This window comes from Colius striatus, chromosome 12 (genome assembly GCF_028858725.1).
Source record: "Colius striatus isolate bColStr4 chromosome 12, bColStr4.1.hap1, whole genome shotgun sequence".
NCBI classification, from domain to species: Eukaryota; Metazoa; Chordata; class Aves; order Coliiformes; family Coliidae; genus Colius; species Colius striatus.
In genome coordinates this window covers 20,696,821-20,721,622 of record NC_084770.1, presented here as the reverse complement: position 1 = coordinate 20,721,622, position 24,802 = coordinate 20,696,821, and the positions used below count along the sequence as shown (strand labels likewise).

General features: G+C 39.1%; 1 protein-coding gene across 1 annotated transcript in view; it reads right to left on the bottom strand.

Moving 5' to 3' along the window:
• Positions 1-1,742: 1,742 nt before the first annotated feature.
• SI (sucrase-isomaltase) overlaps positions 1,743-24,802 on the bottom strand; it is a 41,398-nt gene continuing 18,338 nt past the window's right edge. Inside the window, 19 exon segments of the mRNA XM_062005294.1 lie at positions 1,743-1,764; positions 1,766-1,844; positions 3,187-3,326; positions 3,791-3,825; positions 3,892-3,976; positions 4,887-4,967; positions 4,969-5,047; positions 10,218-10,302; positions 10,946-11,175; positions 15,453-15,531; positions 16,446-16,616; positions 17,622-17,671; positions 20,182-20,270; positions 20,630-20,754; positions 21,378-21,434; positions 22,714-22,798; positions 23,002-23,156; positions 23,809-23,925; positions 24,593-24,764. Coding sequence (XP_061861278.1) covers positions 1,743-1,764; positions 1,766-1,844; positions 3,187-3,326; positions 3,791-3,825; positions 3,892-3,976; positions 4,887-4,967; positions 4,969-5,047; positions 10,218-10,302; positions 10,946-11,175; positions 15,453-15,531; positions 16,446-16,616; positions 17,622-17,671; positions 20,182-20,270; positions 20,630-20,754; positions 21,378-21,434; positions 22,714-22,798; positions 23,002-23,156; positions 23,809-23,925; positions 24,593-24,764 — 1,936 coding nt within the window.

Sequence of the window (24,802 nt, the reverse complement as noted above, 5' to 3'; positions counted from 1 at the left end):
ATTAAGAAGTAAGTTTTCCTTTGTCGGTCCACCCAAATAAGGACAGACATTTGCTAAGTGCAAAGAGCCACTGGCCCAGCATCCTGCCTTGACTGTGCTCAGTGCCAGTGTCAGAGCAGGACATATGTGGGACTGTGTTTTCAATTCACCCTCCTCATTTCCAGTGGTCTCTTGAGTCTTTGACACTTTCTAGCCACCTACCAGGGCCCTTTGGAAGAGCTGAAGTGAGGAGCAGCTCCCTAAGGCAGCCAACACATATCTGAAGCTGTGATTTCTCAGTCTGTTCAGCTTGCTCATGAATTATTGTCTTGGAGACTCAGTAACACCCTTCCCTGGTGTCTGACACATGGGTGGTTCAGCTGACCAAAAAGTGAGCCTCTTAAAGCTCAGAAAGCAGAACAACAAGACTCCTCAAATAAAACTAATGATAAGAAAAATGATGAAAATAGGCTTTTGGAAGCCTTTGGCTGTACCTCATGTTTCACACATCAGTCAGTGGGAAGTAATGTGAGACGGAATGGGTCAAAGGCTCAGCAACCTGCACCTCCCCTCTCTGCAGAGATAGATATCTGCTGACGTATGCAGCTGATCAGCCATAGCTCTGAAGGAACACTGGCATTTGATTCTTCAGACAAATATACTTGTTAAAATGGTAACTTTAGTCCTAAATGTTCCTTTCCCCCTGATTGATAGTTTCATTATTATTTTATGGGGAAGTTCCAGTAAATTCAGCCCTATAATTACAATGATCCACCTATGAGATGTTGGCTTCTTTACTGTTTTTCTACAGAGTTTTAAAGCAGAGAGGAATTCTTTGAACGAATCTTAAGCACAGTCACTAGAGATTACTACTACCTCTTTACAGCAGTTTGTTCCCACCAAATTTAATTGTAAACATGCTTTACCAATCTGTTTAGATTATTTACTGCACACTTGGGATGCAAATAGTCTTTAACATGAATTACTGTTATAGTAAACACACAACAGTGTTTCCTTTGGTGAAACCCTCAGAAACTAACATTCATTAGTTAACCTTGACATTTCAGGCTTGATTTTACAACCTCAGGTCAAAACACTGGGGAACACAAATAGCTGGCTAAAGTCATACAAAAACACACCCCTATGCAAATTATATTTGCAAGTATTTTACTATTTTATGTCAAGAACATGAAACATTGTTTCATGTTAAATCAATAACCTGGTTGTGGAGTCTCCTTCCTTGGAGGTCTTCAAGACCTGCCTGGACATGTTCCTATGTGACTTGATCTAGGTGAACCTGCTTCTCCAGAGGGGTTGGACTGGATGATCTCTAAACGTCCCTTCCAACCCCTACCATTCTATGATTCTATGATCTGGTCTTAAACATAGGCAGAACTATGGCCCCAAATCCATGAAGGCAATATCAGCTGTATCTCTTTTACAAAATTTGGTATGCAAGAAGTCAGATAGTCAGAATTCTACTCTGAGAAAACATGACTCTGACATTCAGTTGCTCTTAGTTTTGAAAGATGAAGACAGACTGAAGTGCCATTCTGATTAAAATACAGCTAGTCGTCAACAGTACTGAAACGTGACTGCTTCATGCACGTAATACCTGAGCATGAACTGACTGTAACTAACTTGTTTTTATAGGAAAAATTGCTCTAAGATAAGAGGTACGTTGACAATTGAAAAATTGAAAGATAGGGTTTTTAAAAAATTAGAAAATTCAGTGGTATTGGCCATGTTATTTTGCAGGAGTTTCAGCTCCAATGCACAGTGTAGTCTGCCTAATTCAAGTTGAAGCTTAGTGATTGTCAGGAGGTATGAATAAAATACACAAAATGAGTAATTAGTAATTCTACCTTGAAGATCCATAGATTTTATGTGTTCAATAGACATAGTGGCTTCTTATTTTAGGTTACAAAAAATTAATGCTCTTCCTTTACTTTTGTGTTTGTATCACTATAAACACAGCTTAATCATCATGTGTTTTTAGATTCCTCATCATGAACCTCTGATCCTTTCTTTTTATTCAGAGGCTCTTGTACAACTCAGGTTCTTGCTTTTTATTTTTTTAAGGAAGGAATTTCTAAAAGGCAGCAAAACCTGGAACACAGTGTGATTCAATTGTGCATATGAATTACCTTTTTTTTTCCCATGCAAAAGTCAACAGCAGAATGAAACACTTCCATTCTCTTTTACATTTTTAACTCCTCTTTTTGGCTATGTGCAAAACTGACATTGTTCTGGCTTTCCATGAAAGAGGTGAAGAGCTGAGACTTAAAAACATGCTGAATTTCAATGGAAGAGTACTAAGATCCCAGTAACAGCCAGTCTCCCTCTGCCAGAAAACTGGCAAGACTGGATGCCTCAGTAGTTCTGTTCATATTTGGAAGATACTCCATAGGATTGCTGTCCCAAATGGCAATAGAGTTCATAGAATCATAGGGGTTGGAAGGGACCTTTAGAGATCATCTAGTCCAACCCCCCTGCAGAAGCAGGGTCACCTAGATCAGGTCATATAGGAACATGTCCAGGCAGGTCTTGAAGATGTCCAAGGAAGGAGACTCCACAACCCCTCTGGGCAACCTGTGCCAGGGCTCCCTCACCCTCAGCTGCCTTTAGGAGTGTCTGATCAGGGAGGTGATAATGCCCTGGACAGACACAACCTATGTGGATGGAAACCCTGGTGCTCTGAAGTTGGTGGAAGGTCTACCAATAACTTTAGAAGTGAGATTTGATTGTATGTGTAGGAATGCTGTGCTGCAATGCCTACAGTTGAAATGTGACATGACAGAATAAGAAATGGTGGTAGGGGAACAGGTCTGGGAAATGAAAATGTTTTCAGACAAGACTGACAACATTGGGGTCTTGTAGAGACTATGAAAATACATGGAGTTGCTTTTACTTCCTTTGAATCTCACAGGTTGTGAGCAAGCTATTAGGGAGAGTGGAAATCAAGTACAAACCAAAATCCACCTCTTTTCCACTGTCTGCAGCAGTTTGGGTTCCTCAACAGCAATTTCTATGCTTAAAAGCTCTACCACACTTGCTGCACAATATTTACTCTATGTTAAGCAGTGTGTCATATAGTCATTACCTGATGGTAGCTTACCTGTCTTGCTGAAAGAGATACAAATCTCTAAAAGCTTAGGAGCACATACACAAATGACATCTTACCTTCTTGGTGCCATTATAGTCCACTGTGTGAGACTGTCCCTCCAGTCTGTGATACAGTCACCTGCTTAATGCTGATGAACACTACTCCCAGGACACTAATTTCAGTGAACATTAACTTGGTTGGATCCATGTAAACATGATGCAAAATCATGATAGCTAAAAATCTGAAAGGGAAAGGAAAAATAAACCGTCAGAGATTGTCATTAGACTGATACAAATCCACTTGGGCTTTTCACTTGCTTCCCTCTCTTTTTTTTTTTTTTTTTCTTTTTATCTTGTTTTTTAAGATACCTGTATGTTGTTATCTATTTTACAACTGTTGAAGGCTTCATTTTCCTTCATGTTGTTCATCTGGATAGCTCCTGTGCTGCACCATGGCTTTAATTGCCACTCAGGTGATAGACGTGAAGAGTGAAGAAATGAGATGCTTTTAACCCCTGTATCAGGGCAACAAATGCTGCCTGGAAAAACTCCTCCTTCTCTGTCACAACCTCTCTTGTGATGATCTTCCACTCCTTCCAGTATCTTGAAGGTCTTTTCAAATCCATTCTATGATGCTATGAGGCTTGATCCAGACTATGGATCTCCCCTGCTAGTGAGCACTGGGTATGTAAGGATTCACTGTTACAGCCTGCAGGAATCAAAGATACGTGTTTTAGACACCTTAAATCAAAAAGTGAAGTTTAGCTGAAGTGACTTTAATGTTTTCATAAGTGCTTAAAACCATACCTGTTGCATTACAGGGCTGATGAGCAGTGCAGGTCACCAAAAGAACATCTCTAATCTTTCCCAGGTTGGTCTGTCTTCCACAAACCTGTTCTTTCTTCAAGATATTTTTGTCAGTAACTGAATTCACTGTTCCTAGGATCTACTATTTCCTTGTCTTTATTCTAGTATTAATAATTCATTGATCAATTAATGCTTGACAGGAATGCATAAAAATCTTAATGTGAAACTCATTAGAGAAATATAAAGTATTACTTAGTGCTTTTTTTCCCTCCCATTTGTTTGCATTTTCCTTTCAGTATATTTAGATCACAAAACCCAAAATGACTGTTTGCTGGGCTGTTATTAGTAATAATAGGATTAGGTAGTGGACAGCTTGGGAACCACTAATTTATGCCACTTTTTTCTTAGACATTTGCTTTGAAACCAGCAAGTTGATACATGCAAACTGCTCAGTGTTCCTCAGCCAAGACATGCACAAACATACTGCATCACATCTAACTCCACAATAGAAGGAGTCCCCGTCTGACAAAGAACAAAGAAGACTTTCTGTGTCTAATAACATTTTTAAAGAAATCTACTATATCAACATGGATATGCACCAAAAACAAGCACCATTTTCCCCTGCAAAACTCTCATGATTTGTGGCAGAATTCCCTCTTTTTTTGCTCAAAGCTTTTGTCCTTCTTTTGTTGGTAACATTTGATTTTGTAATTCTACATCTGCCCAGTATATTGTTCCTTGCAGCCAAAGAGGTTAACCTTTGCAATTTAAACATCCCTTCAAGAGAAGAAAATGTTCAGTTTTGCCAAATGAAAATGAAGAACTAGTCCTGTTGAAGTGAGGCCTCATATCGAATCTCATGTTCTCAGTTTCATGGAGTTTTATTGAAAGGAAAATTACTGTAGCTAAAAGAAAATCTCCTTTGTTAGGAGTGTCATAACTACAGATGTTTTAGTGGAAATTCTTGATAAAGAAAGCAAAGGAGTTGCACTTACTCATGGAGTATAGGGCAGATCACATTGCTGCCATAGCCATGGGCATCATAGCTTTATGTGTAGATACAGGGTAATGATGCATTTTATGTTTGGCACGTTCTTGGAAACCTCAAATGTGGAGTTGCAGGAAACAGGATCTTGTCTGGGAAAGAGAAAAGATCCTTGTTAAAAAACAGGGAGAAAAAAAATTAAATAGAAAAAAATCCCAAAGAAAAGGTTAAAGAAATTGCTGATATCTACAAGAGACGTCACACACAACATCTTTTTTATGTTACTTTTCTTTCAGCTAGGAAAACCCATGACATTCATATAACATTTTTATATAACTTCATATAACCTATTACTGATAGTGATTACTAAACGTACATCTGAATCAAAACAGCAAGCCAAAGCTGAGGAAATTCCTTCACTAAACTGTAGAACCTTCACTTATTTATTCTTTGGTTAAAGACTAGAGTGACACTAAAAACAGTAGGGATCACTGTCAGCCCCAAGAGGGAAGGTGAGAAAAACCTGGGGGAGAGTATAGTACAAAATGTTTTATGCAGTGTCCTGCAGGTGTGACACATCCCAGTGCACATAATTTATTACCCCTCTTTTCTGCAGGGCAGCACTCAGGACTTGCAAGAGACCACAGCACTAATGACTGATGTCAGGGAGCACTTCCAATCTTTATTAAGTGTCTTGAACAATACCGTGGCAAATTGGGTGAGACTGGAAGCAACACGATAACCCTGAATCTGCATTTTTAGAGGCTTTAAAAGTCCGACTGAAAGGTGTGCCACTGCAAGATAAAGCACAGGGGTTTTGAAAAGGAGACTTTAATCCATTAGATATGTGCCATACAAATAGCTCTCCTCTGCTAGACCCACAAGCTTGAACTGGAAGAGAAGTGCTGTTTCCACCTTTTTTTATTTTCCCACTTATCTTGTTTTACAGCTTTCTCCAGTGCAGTCCTCAGCCAGCACAGACCTACATTTAGGCAATTATTTTCCTTTTACTCTTAAAAGAAATACAATATCTGATGGTGGCAAATGTGCAAAGTACAGAAATTGTCGGGTCTTACTCCAGATTCTTATTACACTGCTCCATTTGCTGGTTCGTTGTATAATTATGGACAATTAGGGCTGGGAGCACCAAGGTCAGTTTTGTTCTTTCAAGTGCCTTTGCCATAAAAGCACTTTATTTGAGTCTTGCTGGTGGAGTGGGTTTAAATAGAAATGGCACACAGGGAGAAATGTGTTGGAGTTTGGTTCAGTCAAAGCAAGACTTAGAATATGTTCCCTTCAAGTGCTCCAAATTCCAGAGCCGCCCCTTTATGAGCATAATAGATCCCAGGTGAGAGGGAGGCTTACAGCAGTGTTAGTCTGTAAATAATGACAATTTTTATTTGATAAAGAGACAAACAAAAGAATTTTTCAAAAATTGTGACTCACCATTGTTCCTTTCTGATTGGGATTCCTCAAACGTGGCTAAAATGAGCCCAGAGAAGACACAGTTCATCCTCTGGGTCTTTGAGAAGCCACAGATATTGGCCACTGCAGGAAGATTTTTAAATGATCCAATTGGAATACTATAAAATCATGTACAGCATCAACATCATTACTATATGCAAGATAATAACTCATTAGCATTAATAAGATATTTGAAAAGTCTATCATATTTTAAAGTAAAAATAATGCAATATTATTTTCCCCTCTTTGGTAAGCTGATGGTTACATATATAACAATGTTATAGATAACAGAATCTCAAGGGTTGGAAGGGACCTCAAAAGATCATCATATCCAACCCCCCTACCAGAGCAGGACCACCTAGAGTGGGTCATACAGGAATTCATCCAATGCTGAATGAGAAGGAAAAAAGCCACAATCGCAAACCTCAAAATTTCTCTAATGTGTCATGTTTTCCTGATACAGAAGAAGATGGGAACTGGTTGACCAGGAGCAAAGAAAGTAATGAATGACTGGACAAAGGGCATAAAGGGGACTGGTAGCAAAGCAGCAGCAAAGAAGAAGTAAAAAAGGAATTGACCACAAATTCTAGTTCCTGACCTAAATTGCTTATTTCAACTAAAAGCACATGAGTACTAAAAGAAAGTAGGTGAAGGAAAAGAATGAACCACAGACAGCAAATAGAACACAGATCCTTTTCCTTTTGCATGCCAACAACTGATTTAACTAGCCAATCCCAAGCTGCAGTGTTTTCTCTGAGTCATTGTCCATCCTATCTTCCTCTTCTAGGATACATGAAATGGGTGATAATAATCACATGATTCTTTGTAATACTCTGAAAAACTGACAATGAAAATAGACAAAAACACAGTTTCCTATGAGGGTGGTGAGACTGTGGCTCAGTTTGCCCAGAGAGGCTGTGCCTGCCCAGTTCCTGGAAGTGTTCAAGGGCAGGTTGGATGGGGCTCTGAGAAACCTGGGTTAGTGAAAGAGGTCCCTTTGCACGGCAAGGAGGTTGGAGCTTTAGAGTCTGTTCCAACCTAAACCATTCTATGATTCTATAATAATAAGCCAATTTTTTTCTGCTGGGAACAGGTAACAGACTTTACAGCTAAGGACTGACTACCAGTGTGTGTGACTACCTTGACTACACAGCTGACCTCTTCTGGTTACATTGGATTCCTCACAAGCAGAAGAGATTTCAGCCAAAGTTAGTAAGCTCTTGAGGATGGTGGAACTTATTTCTCTTTCCCAAATTAGAGGCAAAGCCCCACAGGGAGAGATGCGTAAAGATGCTTGGGTTTGGAGACAGAAGGAAACAGCATCAGGCAAAGACTGTGACAGATATTTCAGGATTTTCTGGCAGCAAAAGCCTGTGGCCTTGCTCAGAATCATTGCTATTGGGAAGGGAGACTGCAGCTTGCCAGTGACTCAGGAGAAGTGCCCTGGAGTTGTGTGTGAATGAGTTGGATGGAGAATTGATTCACCAATTAACCCTATTCCTCAAATAATTAACAGAAAACCCTACAACTTTATTTTCTTAAATAAAGCCTTGGCATAAAAGACCTGCAAAGGCAATCAAGTAAGCTTGAGGGAAAGGAAAAAAAAATCACAGAGTTCAGGGGAATTTGTGCTTCCTAGTTGCTCCACCAAGGACATGAGCACCTTTCTCTGCAGCACATACTCTATCTATCCGATGTGACTGGCATAGACACATCATTACTCTGCTTCCCTAGGACAATTCCTTTGCAGCTATACACACGTACCATGAATCCTTACAACAAAACAAGCTAGAAAGCCACACCAATTGAATCACACTGCTCCACAATAATTGCCAAAACAGCTGCTTCAATAAGCACTGTGTATTTCTTTTTCCACAGGATTTGCAGCTTTAGTGACACTATAATTACAGCAAAAATACACAAGTCACTTAAATTACTCTAGTAATTAAACTAGACTAATGTGTTCTAATTATTTCTTCAAAGACCAACAGTAAGTTTTCTAGTCTCTTTTATTTCTTTGTAACATAGTATCAAACATTTTTAGCCTCTGCTTGGCTTACTCTGCTACAAAAACGCTTTGTAATTTGCAGCTAAAATTTCAAATATAAAGACAGTGGATGTCATGCATAGAATTGGTCAAGGAGTAGCACAACCTAGGTGTCTTACTGATTCAAACTGCCAGCTCTTTGCTCCAGAACTGAGCCAAGTGCCCATGAAAAACTTCTCATCTCACAGAGCCCGAACATACCTCCAAATGGTTACTGTATTCACAAATAATGATTCTGGCTTTCAAGTCTCTGCAAAAGCTTCATTACGAAAGAATAGCATTAAGCTCTAGCAGATGGAGAACTGAAAAGAGATCAAATTATATCAAAAATTGCTGTTCATGTTTAAATTACAGGCTTTTGTGAGTTTTGTGTACAACCTTCCTGTCTGGATGGTTTAGTACTGGAATAAATTATTATTACAACATGACTTCTGTTACACAAGTACTCCTTTGCTTAGTACTAAAAAAATAAACTGGAAACCGAAAGATATATATTAATATATATATTTAAAAACCTCACATTTTTCTTTACATTTGAAGTGCAAAAGTATCTGTATAGGCTGTGTAATTTATTGTAGGCGTTTCTGTTACAGTACCTCTCAAAACCGAGGGATATATTTCACCACATATCGATACATACTTAATGCACAGAAAAGATGGCAATATTCCTGTTACTGTCTAATATTGTCTACTTACAATGCCCAAATCACATGTGATGCAGCTGACAGGAGACATATCAGACACTCCTTCCTGTGCTGTCAGCAGTTTTGCTCCTGCCTTGACTGGTGGGGGTGCAGTGGCAGGCTGCCAAATAGAACATCCACTGTCAAACATTCAAGCAGCCTTGATATTTTCTTTCTTTATGGTAATATCAAAGTTACCAAGGGCTTTAAAGTCATTAAGACCTATGAAGAAACATTGTTCCTTGCTTACTGGTTGAACCGGAAATGAAACAGCACAGATACTTTATCATTAGATCAGCCGTTATCTGGAGCAGGCTGGGGTGCCATTCAGAAAGGGATAGATAACACTTGCCTTGGAACTGAGAAAATATATTCTTAAAAGTAAAGCCTTATGCACACACTTTGCCTTTTAAAACTCTCTGTTTCCCCTTTTCACTTAAATTCTCCTTTCCTAAATTAATGTTGATACAGAGCTACATTCACTTTCTCTCATTGCATAAGGCAAAACCAATATCAACGCTGGAATAAACCCAGCCATCCCAGCAAAACTAGCATCAAAAAATGTGTTCTATTTTAATTACAGTGATTAAATGAGAATATCATTGAGTAGTTACTGCTCCCACCAGTTAATCAAAACGTTCAGACCTGTTCTGCACTCTGTCTCAGGAATGAATACCTGAGCAGTGCCTTTTGGAGTGAATGAGTCTGTTCACAATACAGAGCATCTCCCCACCATGGCCTCAGTGGCTGATGACACCATCATAGAAACCTCTGCTGAAAAGACAACATGTTATTTTGGAATGTGTTGAGACAGGGAAATGCTCAATGGCGAGTAATTACATCTAAACTAAGCTGTATGAGAAACCACCGTGGACATCTTATTTGATAATACAGGTCACAGTGAAACCATGGAAGTGTATAAAATAGGTATGAAAATCCATATGCTGAAAATAACTTATGCAGTTATGGCTCCTTTTGAAATAGATGGGCTGGAATTGTGCCCATAATCTCAGATATAAAGGGCCACTTTCTGGTAGGAGTTGTGGTTTTATACAGTTAACTTTGGCATTTATGTCACACATACCATATAAGAAATTATGTACTAACCAGAATGCCTAAAGCTGTTTTAAGGAGTGATTAGACTTACCAGGTACATATGGTAGCCTATTTAGCAGGTGATTTCTATGAGTATCCATGGAGCCATTCAGAAAAGCAGCTGATTCATTCTTGACCTAAAAACATAGAGTAAAATCTACAAAACACACTAAAATACAAACAAGAAGCATTGTAAAAGTCCTCAGGAGCCCTTGCAGTTGTTGTCTCAGTCTACCATTCCATGTTTTCTTGACACATTCACAAGTGGCAAGGTGCAGGGACAGGGAGTAAAAAAGCATTTCAAGGGAGGAGCAGTGAGTCTAGGTACTGTTTCCCCTCTGCACACACTGTCACAATACACTGAGGCAGCACAAAGGTACAACCCAAAGCCAAAGTGTGTCTTTGGCTGGGGGCTCAGCTTCTACCTGGTGCTCTGCTTGCTTTCTGCCCCATCTATTCTTTATTCTCACTTCATGGCAACTTAACACCAGATACCCTCAGAGCTTCAGGAGCAGTATGTATACTGTGGCCTTCTCTGCTAGTGTCTATCAAATACATTGATGCTATATCTCATTATACCTTTGATGTGTACAGTTTCATTTTAAAATGAGTACAAAATTAGGAGACAAAAAAAAGCTGCAAGCTAAGTGCAATAACAACTAATTGGTTAAAAGCAGAAACGTATTTAATGAAGGGTGCTACTGTCTATGTAATATTAAATTGACTATAAAAAGCCCTTATAACTTCCATAAATAAGACTCTTTAACAATGGAACATTACGTAGTCACAGAAATTCTGGAATGACAGTACTTTAAATAGCAGCATGTGATTGAGATGATATTTCACTGCCAAGTGTAATGTACTAATTGATGTAGTGAAAGTCTCATTAGCTCTGGTTTTGGCATTGTTTAAGATGAGAATGGCTGCCAGACCTGATGAGGTGCATTCTGTTTCGTCTAAGCATTGGAGCTGTAATAGTAGTGTGGAATATCTGAGTTTGATGTTAGCTGCTGCAGACAGAAGTAAGTTACAGGTTAGTGAACTATATTGGCCTGCTGTGGGATTTTTTTTGTTAATAGCATGGAATCCAAAGCTCCCTTTTTATCAGATGTCTGTCAAATGTGGAACTTGGGGAAAAACTCAATGCAACTAGCAAACAATAAAGAAGTAATATAGAACCCATTGATCCTGACACTAGATCAGATATAATCAAACAATCCAGTCAAGGTATTACAAATAGTTCAGTCAGGAAACTGAATCCTCGTACAATGAAGGTGGATTTATATCTGTGATGTTCAGCTCAATCCTATAACATAGCCTAGTCTTGACCTGTTGAAATTCCTAAAGCTTCCTCTCTCTTAATCTCATTGCTCCCTGGTCTCTGTCTGTCTTAAAGGGGATGTGCTTCAAATCCCATTAGATATTTAAGCAACATCAGATGAGACTTTTCCATTGGCTTTGTTCACATGAATTATCCTTAAAACAGCCACTGAGAATTACATGCTATTTATCTAAGATCTCCTGACAGCAGGACCAAAATTACTTTCAGCTTCCTGCTACAGTTGAACATAAACACTCGACCTAGGTATTCTGAGGTTAGATGAGCTGATGCAGGTCAATGCATTAACCTTCCACCTCTGGATACTTACCATCAATCCTGCCTAGTTGTTACAATGTAACTATGCCAGCTCCTCACATCTTAATTGCTAATGAATATTTATTCATCTGTCATCACCAAATTCCAAGCACCTTTCAACTGGGTTCAAAAGATACCCGGTCCATAGATGAACTAGAGTTCAATTTCACATGAAAAGTCATTTCCAAATGTCCAAAATTACAGAAAGTATTCCTAACAGTGAAACAAATCTGGAAGGTCCATCAGTTGCTTCAGCAGTTGCTGGTTCAGCTAGCAGAGCACTTTGGTCTTCATGCCTATGATATGCATCAAAGATGTAAATATTAAACTCAGAGGAGCATGAAGGAAATTAGTTGGAGGGACTCTCTGAAGTGTAACCCTGCCCAGGCACGCTGTTGCTGCATAGCTATAGCTATGGGATATTAATAAATGAAAGTATATGGTAAAGAACTGCATGCCAGGGATTATAAAAAAACACCTCCTTGATAAGGATGTACACAGTTAAGTTAATTCAAGAACTCAAAATTTCCAGGCCATTCAAGGGTTTTTTCTCCAGCTGAGATCCAGATGAATTGGTTTAACTTTGCTCAGTAACAGGTACTGTGACTAACCAAACCTTGGCAATTGACACTGCAGCTTAAGAAGAGAACCAACCTGTGCCAGCATCAGTCACCCCTGTACAGTAAAAGGAATTTACACAAAAATATGTTCACTTTATGAAGGATGTAGATAAACTAAGATCATCATTGGAATGAGAGGAAGAGGCAGAACCAGAGATAACTGCCCTATCTCCACCTCTGAGTGATCTGTAAGACAAGCTAAAACACTTCAGCTGCCATTCAGGTGAGGACATTGTCACCTGGTTGCTCTGATGCTGGGATAATTGGGCAACAGCTTGGAATTAGAGGGTGGGGAAGTCAGGAAGCTGAGATCTCTTTCTGGGGAAGAAGGCATTAACAAGGAGATTGGAAGAAGGAAGTTGCCTTCTGGAGGCAACTTCTGTCAACTGTGGAAGTGACACGTCGCTCAGGCAAGAGGACTACCATGGAGAGAAGCATCCAGTACCTAAGGGAGACAGCTGTACTGGAGGCAATTTACAATGATCCAGATAAAGTGCAGTTACCCATAGATTCAGATTAAGTCTAGTGCATACTCTCCATGTGGTAGAAGTCGCTATGAAGTGCATCATCATCTTATGCCAGTTCATTGGCAGTACTGGCCTGGAAAGAAGGTGAGGAGCAAACAGTAGATAAAGTGGTTGGCCAACTTTGGCAATATGAAGGAATTCTCTCTTCTACCCTCCAGGTCTGTGTCCCAGTTGTGGAGAAATAGTCCCAGGGATTCCAGCAATTCAAAAAAGGCTTATCCTGCTCCTCACCTGTACAGACGTGTGTCTCAGTTGTTAGGGAGTAGGCAGTGCTCTGTTCAAGAGAAGGAATATACAGTGTACACACCACAAGGTATGTTGTAGTTTTATCTGTGTGACCATAGATAGGACATAAGGAAGTGGGATGGAAAAGCTACCTCGGCTCTAGAGGCCTGGGTACATGAGTTGTTAGGAAGAAACAGTCAAAAAAGGGGACTCTTCCTGGAAAAACACTGCTCTGTTTTCCAGTGGGCAGCTCCCCAGAGAGAGTACAAGGGCTAATCTCATCTGAGATCCTCTTGAAGGGGCTTCTGATTCTTTTGCACAAAAAGTGAGCAACGAATGCTGTGACCAGTACTAAAGGGATCCTGTCTCCAGCCAGGTCAAGGACAGAGACAGTGTGCTTTATTGCACTGATGGCTTAGCATGTCAGACACCAGTACACCTGGAATTGACTGCCTCAAGTGTGGAAAAACAGCTCCAGCATTTGTCATGAACTGATCCAGGCTGCAAGACAGAAGGGGGTGGCCACAGAACACCTACAACATATTGATGATGTCATCTCGTGGGGCAACTCAGAAGAGAATAATTCAAATCCTCCTAAAAGCTAATTCTGCTGTAAAACAGAGTAAGGTCAGAGGGCCTTCACAGGAGATCCTGGTTTTAGGAATCAAACGGCAAGATGGATGTCATCATATCCTAATGGATGTGATCAACTAAATCACAGCTATGTCTCCACTGGCTCACAAAAGGCAAACACAAGCTTTCTTGGGTGTTGTGGTGTTTTGGAGAACATATATTCCAAATTACTGACTGATTCTAAGCTCTATCGGGTGACCCAGAAGGTTTTGCAAACACATCCCAGAACAGTAACAAGTTGAACAAATTAAGCAGGAGGTTATTCATACAATGGTCCTTGGGCCAGTTTGGGCAGGACAAGATGTTAAAATATACTCTATCTGGTGTCTGAGGAAAATGACCCTGGGCCAAAGAATATGGCACTGAGTGGGTCTATCCCATCCCCTACCATGCACCAGCCTCTGGGAAAAATGATCTATAGAATGGACTGTAAAGGCTACACTGGGAGAAATGGGGATGGGACCGCCAAACATTAGGATACAGATCTATCAAAAGCCACCTGATTTCTCAGCATTAGGGGACCTGTTAATTGAGCTGGTCCAGCTCAGTCACAACTTTTATGTACTGTAGAAGGAGATAAAGTGGTTTACTATGGTATGCATGAAGAGTATGTTGGGGAAGACAGTCCAGGTCACTCCCAGACAAACCCATCTACAGGATTACTTTTGGTCAAGGACCTGAGTGCTCTTGGTGGGGGATGTGTAGAGATGGGGAAATTCAATGTGTGCCTCAAAGGGCTTTGATTTTGGGTGAGAACAGCCAGTGAATGTAATTGTATGATGTTAATTGCTAAATAATCCTGCCATTATGTGTTAGTGCTACTAGAGTTGCTCTATATCACATCAATGGTATTAAAGAACCACTCAGATTACTGGAAGATGGACATTGCAGAAAGCGAGCAAAATGCAAAGGTGATGGAATTTGAACTGGCATTCAGCAACTTGACCTCACGATTAATGTCTTCAACCTGCATATAATGGGCATTGGCTGTAGCAAACACACCAGCCACAAGCTCCAGATGCAGCACACAATATGATACCACATATCCCCATCTCTTCTGGCAGGAAAGACTTAGGACAGATGAAGCCTCAAAGTCTAGTTGAACTAAAGGGACGCATTGGAGGGATGACTAAGGGAATGATATCTCTGTCTGTGGAGATGTACTTTAAATGGACAGGAAAAGTGGTGATAAACAATTGGAAAGTGTGGATCTGGGCATGACATAGATGCTATAGAATAAAGAGTGGATCATGTTTGGGGTTTGGATGAGATAAGGTTCTTTTTTACAGCCAGGTGAGAGGGTGCACAGCCAGGACAGCTGGCCAATATGCTATTGATACCACACTAACTTATGCCCAGTATATAGCTGGGAGAGATGGCTGGGTGGGAACCATGTTTTTTGGTAAGGACTATGTCAGGTGCCTAGTGGTGAGCAATTCCCTCATGCATCACTCACTTTGTATATTCCTTTATTAGTATTGCTGTTATGACCGTTTCTTCTTCCCTTGCATGTTGTTAAATTGTCCTTAACTCGTGAGATTTTACTTCTTTCTTCTGATCCTCCTTCCCATTCCACCGGGAGGAGAGAGCAAGTGGCCACGTGGTTCTTTATTGCTGACTGGGACTAAATCACAACACAATCATGCCTTCATTGACACTCTGTTAAGCCCAATTTACCGTGTAAGACTTTCCCAGTTCAAGCTGAAATCCCGTGATATGAGCAACCTATAAACATTAAACAATAAACAGTTATTAAATTAAACATCTAATCCATCTTCCCTTCAGTCAGCACAGATGCCCATCCTCAGGAACAAGACATTTTCCTACCTGAAAACTCACAAGAAAATCTGTCCTGTAACACTTTATATAATCTCAGTTTAAAAAAGACCCACACAAACAATAATCTTCCAGAAGTCTGAAAAATTAAGGATCTGAAAAAATTGAGTCAATCTCACAGCTTCCTTGAAAGCTAACAGGAAAAGAGAGAAGGGCACAGCTCTTACATTTTAAGGTACAAATGCAAGAGGTAAGAACAAGCTAAAATACTTCACTTTTGATCCAATAACTGATATAACAAGTAACTGCAGTGCTTGTAGTAGTTAAACAGGGTGGAGAATTCAAGTTCAAAGCAATAGCATCACTACCCTTAACGTGGGAAAGCACTTTCATGAAAATTTCCCACCAGCAGCAGCACATTTGCTTGCTGTGCACATGAATGTACTGTGTTGCTCTTTTCCTCTCTTCATCCTGTGAAAAACTCAGTATAAAGGATAGAGGAGGTTTAAGCATTGTGCTGGCTTCTCTTTTAAAATGAATGCATAAATATTCATCTAAACCAAAAGTATTTGTTACCTTCTTCCAATATCAGGCAAAATCATAAAGCTATACTTCCTCTTAGATGTTGCTACATGAGTAACTGCATAATTAAACTTTCTGTTGCACTAGGAGTCTAAGAACAAAACTTAGATGTACTTTGTATGTGGCTGAGTTGAATGCAATTCTGCTTCTGTTGTATAACAAAATACAGAATGTGTTCTGTTGAAATGATGTTAGTACCAAGTTCTGTCTTTTGAATATAGAAAATAAAGGTGATGCTATTTTAAAGATGCTTACTTGACACCTGCCCCTTATTGTTTTACCTGTTCTGAAGTATAATAGGTGATATTAAGTGGAAAATTTTGCACCACATTATTCTGAGTTACAGTAACTCTTGTTATTTCCTGGAGTGCTCCCAATATCTTGATTTCTTCAAATCTCAAGTTGTTTGGATCAGCATAATTGCTGTTTACAGCAGTCATTTGTAGGACATTCTGAAAAACAATATAGTGATCACAGTCTTATTTGAAAGATATCTGCCAAAAATCCTCCTGATCTAACACCTTTTCCCAATTTACAGTATTTTCTCTTCATGCTGTAGCATCAATTAAGCTAATACTTTCTTCTTAATGTACTAATCATGGCCCTGCTTGTTATCACAACAATACCTTTCTACCATGTATATAATATGTTCCATAGTTGTGTTTCAGATTCTTTTTATTGCTTGTTTCTGAAATAAGAAAAGGCTGACATGTATCTGTCACAGGGCAGATAATCTCTACTCAAGTGTGATTTCACTGAGTTCTAACAACTGAAGGTTCATATTTACTTTTCCTGATGTAAAAACACCAGCTCCTATTTGATTACATCACTTACTAATACATTAAGAGTGCAAGCAGTAGAACTGTACCACGGCTGTCAAGCATGACAGTGTGCAATTTCCTTATCACTCTCCACATTAAAATTTGTTAATTTTTAATTCAACATCATTACAGTCAACTGATGATTTCGTTATAGGAGTTTCCAACTAGAACAGTAACTAAAGGGTTTTATCAACAAAAGATTGTTGGATTATGTATGATTAAAAAAAACAATTGATGCGTGTGTTTTGGCTTTATATTCCTTTGCTTCCACTCTGTGTACCTGTCCTCTCTCAGTTGCTGCAACCTCCTGACACCCACCATTTAGATATTTGTAAATGTTAATAAGATCTCCCCTCAGTCTCCTCTTCCCTAGACTAAACAGCCCCAGTTCCCACAGCCTTTCCTTGTATGAAAGATGTTCCAGTCCCCTGATCATCTTGGTGGCTCTGCGCTAGACTCTCTCTGAAAGTTCCCTATCCCTCTTGAGCTGAGGAGTCCAGAACTGGACACAGGACTCCAGATGTGGCCTCACCAGGGCAGAGTAGAGGGAGAGCAGAACCTCCCTTGACCTGTTGGCCACACTCTTCTTGATATATCTCAGGATGCCAATAAGTTAATTTAAAATAAAATACTTACGTTGGAAACTGTGAATTCATAGTAAATGTAGGTTTTACTGTCAACTGTACCTAAAATGTAAAGAAAGAAGTTACATTTGCAATGCAGAAAAAGAACAGTGTTAAAAACAGGACCGTGGCACTGCTAGAGACCAATTAATTGTTAATTATTACCAGTACAGCATTCAGAGAATGCACTAAGCAACTCAGATATTTACTAATGTGTCTTTGAGGAACTGAAATGTCTATTTTCTCTTTTCCTTAGGCCAGTCTCCCAAGGGACTTAATTTTCCAAGTTTTCCAAAGATTCTTTGAAATCAGCTTCTCTAAAATGTACCATTTTTTTTACTGATTGCTATTCCTTCTTACCTTGTCTTAAAGTTACATATATGGCTCAAAGTTAAACCTTTGAAATACCCTGAATAAGCAATTCCCATGAAATAATGTCAATAATATTAATAATCTCTGCCACAGAACAAGAGAAGAAACAATCCACCACTGACAAAAGAAATACAAAATTTGAGTCAGACTCTTTTTTTCATGTCTGAAAAGAAAAACACTGTCATTCCAAGCAAATTGTTCCTGCCCCTGTAAGTCTGGGGCAGGAAATAAAATAATAAGATGTTTTATTGTTTTGTTTCTCAAGAGAAGCGAGTACAATCATAGCTTCGTTATTTTAGGCTTTGACAAAGGAGTACATATAGCTGTCACCCGTACATCTAGCAACCACCCAAGGCCTTCAATATTTATGGCAGCCATAATCAGCCAGATCACAGCTCTATTTCTTAAAAGCATCTCAAATTTCTGCAATTTTTTTTTAAAGTAGAGGCTTGAAAGTTTCTCTGGCATATATGATTTGGTAAAATAACAGAAGGGTTTGTTATTGGTTTACAGGTTGAATGCATAATGTAGAGGACAAGGTAGATATGCCATCAGGAAAGAGGGATGCAATTTTAAACCCCAAGAGCTTTTTACTATTATGGAGATTGAGTCAGAGCTTCAGATCCTTCACAAGTGAAACAGATACATTTTGACTAAGGATAAAGGCACCTTTCAGCAACTGGACGATAAGCCAGAGAAACTGGACCACTGAAGTATGCAGAAAATGTGGTTAGTTGTAATGACAAGACAGGGGTAAGAGTGCACCAGTTCAGACACTGCCCACAGATGGACAGTGGTGAGGTTCACTCACATGGGAAAATCTCAGTCATATCATGAATATTTAAAAATCTGTCCTGAAAAATGCATGCATAGACATCTTTTGGGTAAACCACTGTCTACAGGATCTCTAACTAATTCAGTGGCAACAGTCAATGGATACAGTAGGACATGAATTAGAGAAGATCAACAGTATCAACATTAGAGTTGATGCAACAGTACTAACTGGCATATGTCATGAACAAAAGGCCTTAGTTCTGGGTGTTATAATTCATGGCAAATAAAATGATGCATTCAGTGAAAGTAAAATCAGTAAGTGATTTTAATACAAGCTTCAGTATTTTGTAAAAGTTCTTCAGAAAAAGTTTTAGAATAACTCTTTAAACTGCTTGCTGACTTCTCTAAAAAGTAAGTAAAAAGGACAAGGGCTGCAAAAGCAGGCTAAAGGATTTAAGTATCCCCAAATCCTTTTAGTTGAAACAAGATGCCTCACCAAATCCTCAGAAATCCCACAGTTCCAGATACTCCATTTTTCAACATTTCCTCCATCTCCAGATTAAAAAGAAGAATCTGTCTCTGGATATATAACAGAAAAGTTCTTCCCATTGTTCTAGCATGAACTCTGCTTTCCTTAGACATTCATGAATGACAAAAGTTATCACCTTTACTGAAAGCTCAAACCTTAAATGTTTCACCTTAAATTAGAATTTTGTGTTTTCGGCTTTTTTCTACTTGCGTTAAGTAGCAATCTTATTGTTAAAACAAAACGGTGTGTGTGCTGTAAATTGACAGAAAAACACAGGTGAGGTAAGTAGTACTGATGCCAGTTTATCACAAATAAGACTGACAGCCCTGGGCATAATCATAGTGAATAATCACAGTGACTCTCCAAGGGGGAAACAAGTTCTCCAAGAGCTCTACCAAAGGCGAGGCTGGCAATGTGACAAATAGCCCCTACACACTTACTGGCATGTTTCTGTACCAGTATGCTGTAGAAACCAGATGGCACGAAAAACATTGGCTCCAAAACTGTACTTTTGGGTTAACAACATTTCTACTGTTTTCAAAAGCAATTTAGATAATTCCAGAGACTTAATCAGACTGATAGCCTTTCATCTTCTATCCATTCTTTCTATCTAACACTGATTATGTGCATTTTTGCACCTGTTAAAAAGGGGTTGGATATAGGCCAGAATATATCTCAATCTTGACAGCATGGTTTAACAGTTAGCATGCTAATGTGCCAAATCTTTATATATTTAACGTTATAGAGAAATCTGAACAAGAAATAAGTTACAATTTCCACTTAAAAGCAATGAAAAAGTATTGACATACATGTTATGCCAATGTCTTAGTCTTGCTTAATTAAATCATCAAGAAAACTGAAACTTTTAAGTATTAATGCTTTATTATAACTTGCTCACCTGTAGATTCTCCATCATCCCAGAACAAGTCCCCAGAAGCAGCCCTGTTGTCATCCAGGGCAATTATAAGCCCCATTGGATTCTTGCGGCTATGGAAAGAAACAACAAATAACTGAACAGTCTTAATACATCCCTCACGTTCACATTAAGAAAGTGAAACTCAAGAGGGCTGCAGTACTTTGGGAATGGCTTTAATTTTGTCCCTGGCTGCCTTTCATTTTGATGGAAACAGATTAAAATACAGGACAGCTGACAAAATGCTATGCAAATAAACCAGAAATTAGCCACTGAACTTGTAAAATAAATTGTTGTGGAAGTGACATGTGGCTCTGTTATTCACATATTTCAAGGTGAAAATGCAAAATACAATAGGTTGCTACTGATTTAAAACCTCAAAGTCCTTATCCCCACCCTCCCCCCATAAAAGCCTTCTCTTTTTAAAACATACCTTGCAACTGTAGTGGTAGCTGGCTGCTGAGTAGGGTAAATATAACCTCCCCTCAAATGGAGTCCCAGTTTGTCTTCAGGCAGTTGAATATTGGTCCATTGTTTCCTCTCTGAGATTTTTACCCCCTTATTGACAGGAACATAAAAGAGAACAGATTCCTTGCATTACTTGCTGCTGTGAAGGTTTTTTTAAGCTCTGAGTTTCATCTTAATGGTTCCTTTTTGAAAAGGTTTCAGTTTTGCAAATATCTACTGCCAATGGGCACATAAAGAAAAAACAACTGCATATCAATATGGTGTAATGTCATAAACCAGCATCTCTCACTACTTAGTTTTTGTTGAGTGAGCAAGTCCCGTTGGGACTCTGACATGAATATAGGAATTTGACTTGAACAACTTATTTTTTGCCCATCAGAAAGGTGAAATTTATTTGCAGAATGAGGTTAGTAAATTATAATTGCAGATTCTTGTGCACTATAATTTCAGTCGGTTTATGTTGTTTTATTTCAAATGTGTTCTTTGTTAAAGTTGCCACTCAATTTGCCTTTGCATCTCCAGCACTATTTTCTACACTTCTGAATCCTTTGAGATGTTCAGTCATGCACTTCATCACCCTTCATCCCTTGTCCGATGATTTCCCTCCTGCAGACTTTACTTTGAGTCTCTGCCACCAGAGCAGGACTGACAGTCTTATTTCATCACGTGGACATTTAGAAAACCTCCCCACAGAATCCCCTGCATTTACGTACCGTGTCATACTCATACCACACTGCGTCAGGAATATATGCCTCAATTACCACCACACCCTGAAAGGTGAACAAAGAAGGACTTTCATATTTGAAAGGCAACTAAATAGAGTAAGCTAGATTTTCCAGTAAAGATACAGTTCACATTGAGAAAAATCATTGACACTTCTCTGTTTTCATTAATGGTTTTTATAATGGCATCCAGAAAAGAAGACAGCAACCCCAGTACAACTTTAGCAAAGCTACTGGGAGTTGACTGAATTGTTGCTCTACTGTGCAGCGTCTCCTTGTATGAAACCCCAAATTAGAATATTTCAAATCCAGTGGCTCAGATCATATCCACACATATCTCTGTAGCTTCTTTATGCTTTCACATTTGTCTGGGCTGACATCTTTCAGATTTTTGCTTTTATTTGTGTATTTAGCAAATGTTTTGTGTTTCTCCATAGGTTATGCATTACTGGCATTGACAATCATTATTTACAAGATTCTGCCATGGAACAAGCCACCAGCTACTTGTTTTCTTGCTGTACCACAGAGAAGCTGAAATGCAGCAAGAAAGCAATTCAGAAAGAAATTCAGAAATGATACAAAGTTGAGGTGAATCAGAATACCAGACCAAATGACTGACTCCCTAGAGAAATGGAAAATTGGAATGGGATTTAACAGCACAAAGTGCAAGATTTCCCATTTTGGCAGTGATAAAAATATGTAGTAGGTTCTCTCACTGGAAGCAAGAAAAGAAGGAAAGGTTTGAGGGGAAGGCAGCAAAACCTGGTCTTGTTAAGAATCCATTGACAGCCCTTCAGTCAGTTATGTGTTGCACTCATGAAGAAACAAATAGAATATCTAGTCTCTAGCAAAAAATGTTTTCACTGGAGATAGAGCTGTGTTACTGTTAATAAACAGGACCTTCTGCAATTGCTTTGCCAATAAAGTTTACAGGTGTGGTCAAGAGAGTTCAGACTAGAATAGGACAAGAGCAAATCTCCTGGGATCCTCAGGGAAATGACAGATTTCATGATTCAGAAACATGATTTCATGATTCAGCTTGTTCAGCATGAAAAAGGAGGAGGAGTGTGATTTCAGCAGGAAATGCAGATATAGTAAAGGGAGCTAAAATCTTGAAGTTGAATAACAGAATTGTCACAAGAGAGAACCACAAAGGCTCAGAACTGGAAGGTGGCTTCTAATCAGAGCAATAAAGAAGTGACCAGAATAGTGTGACTTGAGGATTTCTTGTTGCAGTCCCCCACCACAGAAAAGGAACTGGTGACTCAATGTGTCCCTGTCCTCTGTGAAGTGGTTATGAGATAGATAACAAAGCAGCCAAACCTACCTGGTCAAGCACAGGGGAAATCAACAGCCCAGGACCCCACAGAAACTGCTTGTCAACACTCCATGTCACTTCATCAGAGTAGAACCTGAGCAAATGAGAATGATAACAGTAACTGAGGTTTTTATGAGCTATTCCATCATCAACATTGGCACTATTTCAAGGTATTGATTGTCTAAATATGTTCCAATATGCATTTTCAGAGGCTACAGCAATGTTTACAAAGTTCTCAAAAACATTTAAAGTTATTAAAGTGATAATTCTAAAACAAAAGCTGACGAGTAAACTTACTCATGCAAAACTGGCCGTACAACTGTGTGTCCTTGAGTGTGAGCTTTATAAAAGAGTGTGTACAGGTAGGGAAGCAAAGTATAGCGAATGTTCAAGTAATGCTTGGAGGTGTTCACCAAGAGCGAATCAGATCCAAACACAGCCGGATCCTGAGGCTGAAAACAAACATCAAATTGCTGTTACTTCCATCATGCAGAAATCACTCTGTCAAACATTTTAAAAGTGACTTGTGTTTCAGAGAAAAGTATTTCTCCAGGTTTCCCGGGGTTTTTTTTCAGTGTACATCTCTCCTTGCCCATTGCAAGAAGAGCACATGAGCCTTTGTTTCATCTTGGCATGCAGTCAGGTGCAACACTCTCTTTCCAGTTTTTCCTCCTTAAAGTGATCACAGATGAGCCTGACTAGCTCAGCCCCAGAAGTGAGTCTGACTTTAAATCAGGGAAAGTGTTGACCAACTTCTTACAGTGGCCACCATTGCAGCCTCCTCCCCTGTTGCCAGAAATGTCTCCACACAAACAGAACACAGGCCCTAGAGAGTCATTCTGATGGGTCACACAGCAGTGGCTGCTTGTTCTTGGTGGCAGGCACAACCAATGGTGCTGAAACTATTGCCAAATAACTGTAGTCTCAGTCAACCCTTATGAAGCTGAACTGAGATCTAAGATTTCATAAAGAGAAATTAAGGTTCTGCTGATTTCAGACTGGTCAGTTACATCATCATCAGTGATAATACTGATTATTAGTGATATTACTAAGGAGATTTTGGTAGTGCAACATAGGATTTTTGTAAGAGAAAGTCCAACTTACTATGAATCCTTCAGCATTGTGATTCCTGGAAAATGGGTAAAATGCTCCTACTTGCATCCATCGTCTGCACAGTTCTTCTGTGGTGTCATAAGAGAAACCACAAATATCTGCTCCAATCTTCAAATAAAAACACAAAGCATTGGATGTACATAATGCTGCACCTTGAATCCCTGCACAAAACTTCTAAGCTTTCAAAGATGTATTATTTCGACCTTAATTACTAGCCAGAGGGACCAAGCCATTCAACATATTTGTAGCTTTCTATTTTTCAAATTCAGCTGTTGTACAAAAAAATGAAACTGACTACCAGCAAACACTGTTCATCATTCCACATTCCTTTTTGGTGCTAATATGCACATATTAGAAAAAAGCTCAGAAGTCATACAAATTTAAATCTTGGAAATGAATTTACCTATTTTCCTTCTAAATAAATGTCTGAACTTTACTTGAAATGATAAGGCAAACACCAAAGTGTTTCAGATTGATCCCTAGTGTTTAAAAAGTACTAGAAGTAACAGGTAGCTTGGACTATATAAGAGAATAAGTTTGTTACCCACATTTATCTCACCATACACACAGCCACGGTAATCAAAAGAAGTGGCATAAACCAAAAGTCAATAATGAGGGAAAAAAAGTTTAAACCAGATTCCTAAAGGAGATTAATTTGGAGCTGAAAACAGAAGATGGCTACATGGATAGCATTTGATTAGATAATGTGTTAACCCAGAGTCAGAGTTACTGTTTATCCATATTTTTGAAAGGATGTCACAAACAAATATCATACATAAGGAATTCCAAAGAGATTGAAGTCCAGTATTCCAGGTATTGACCATTTCAAATGATCCCATAATGCTGCATTATCTCCCAGCCAATGTCCTGTATGCTTTCCTGATCCAATAAAAGTAGACCTTGAAATGAGGAAGCTTCGGTTTCCAGGAAACACTGCTTCAATGGCTCTGAAAGGCAATGAGACAGGAATTATGCAAAGGAGCAA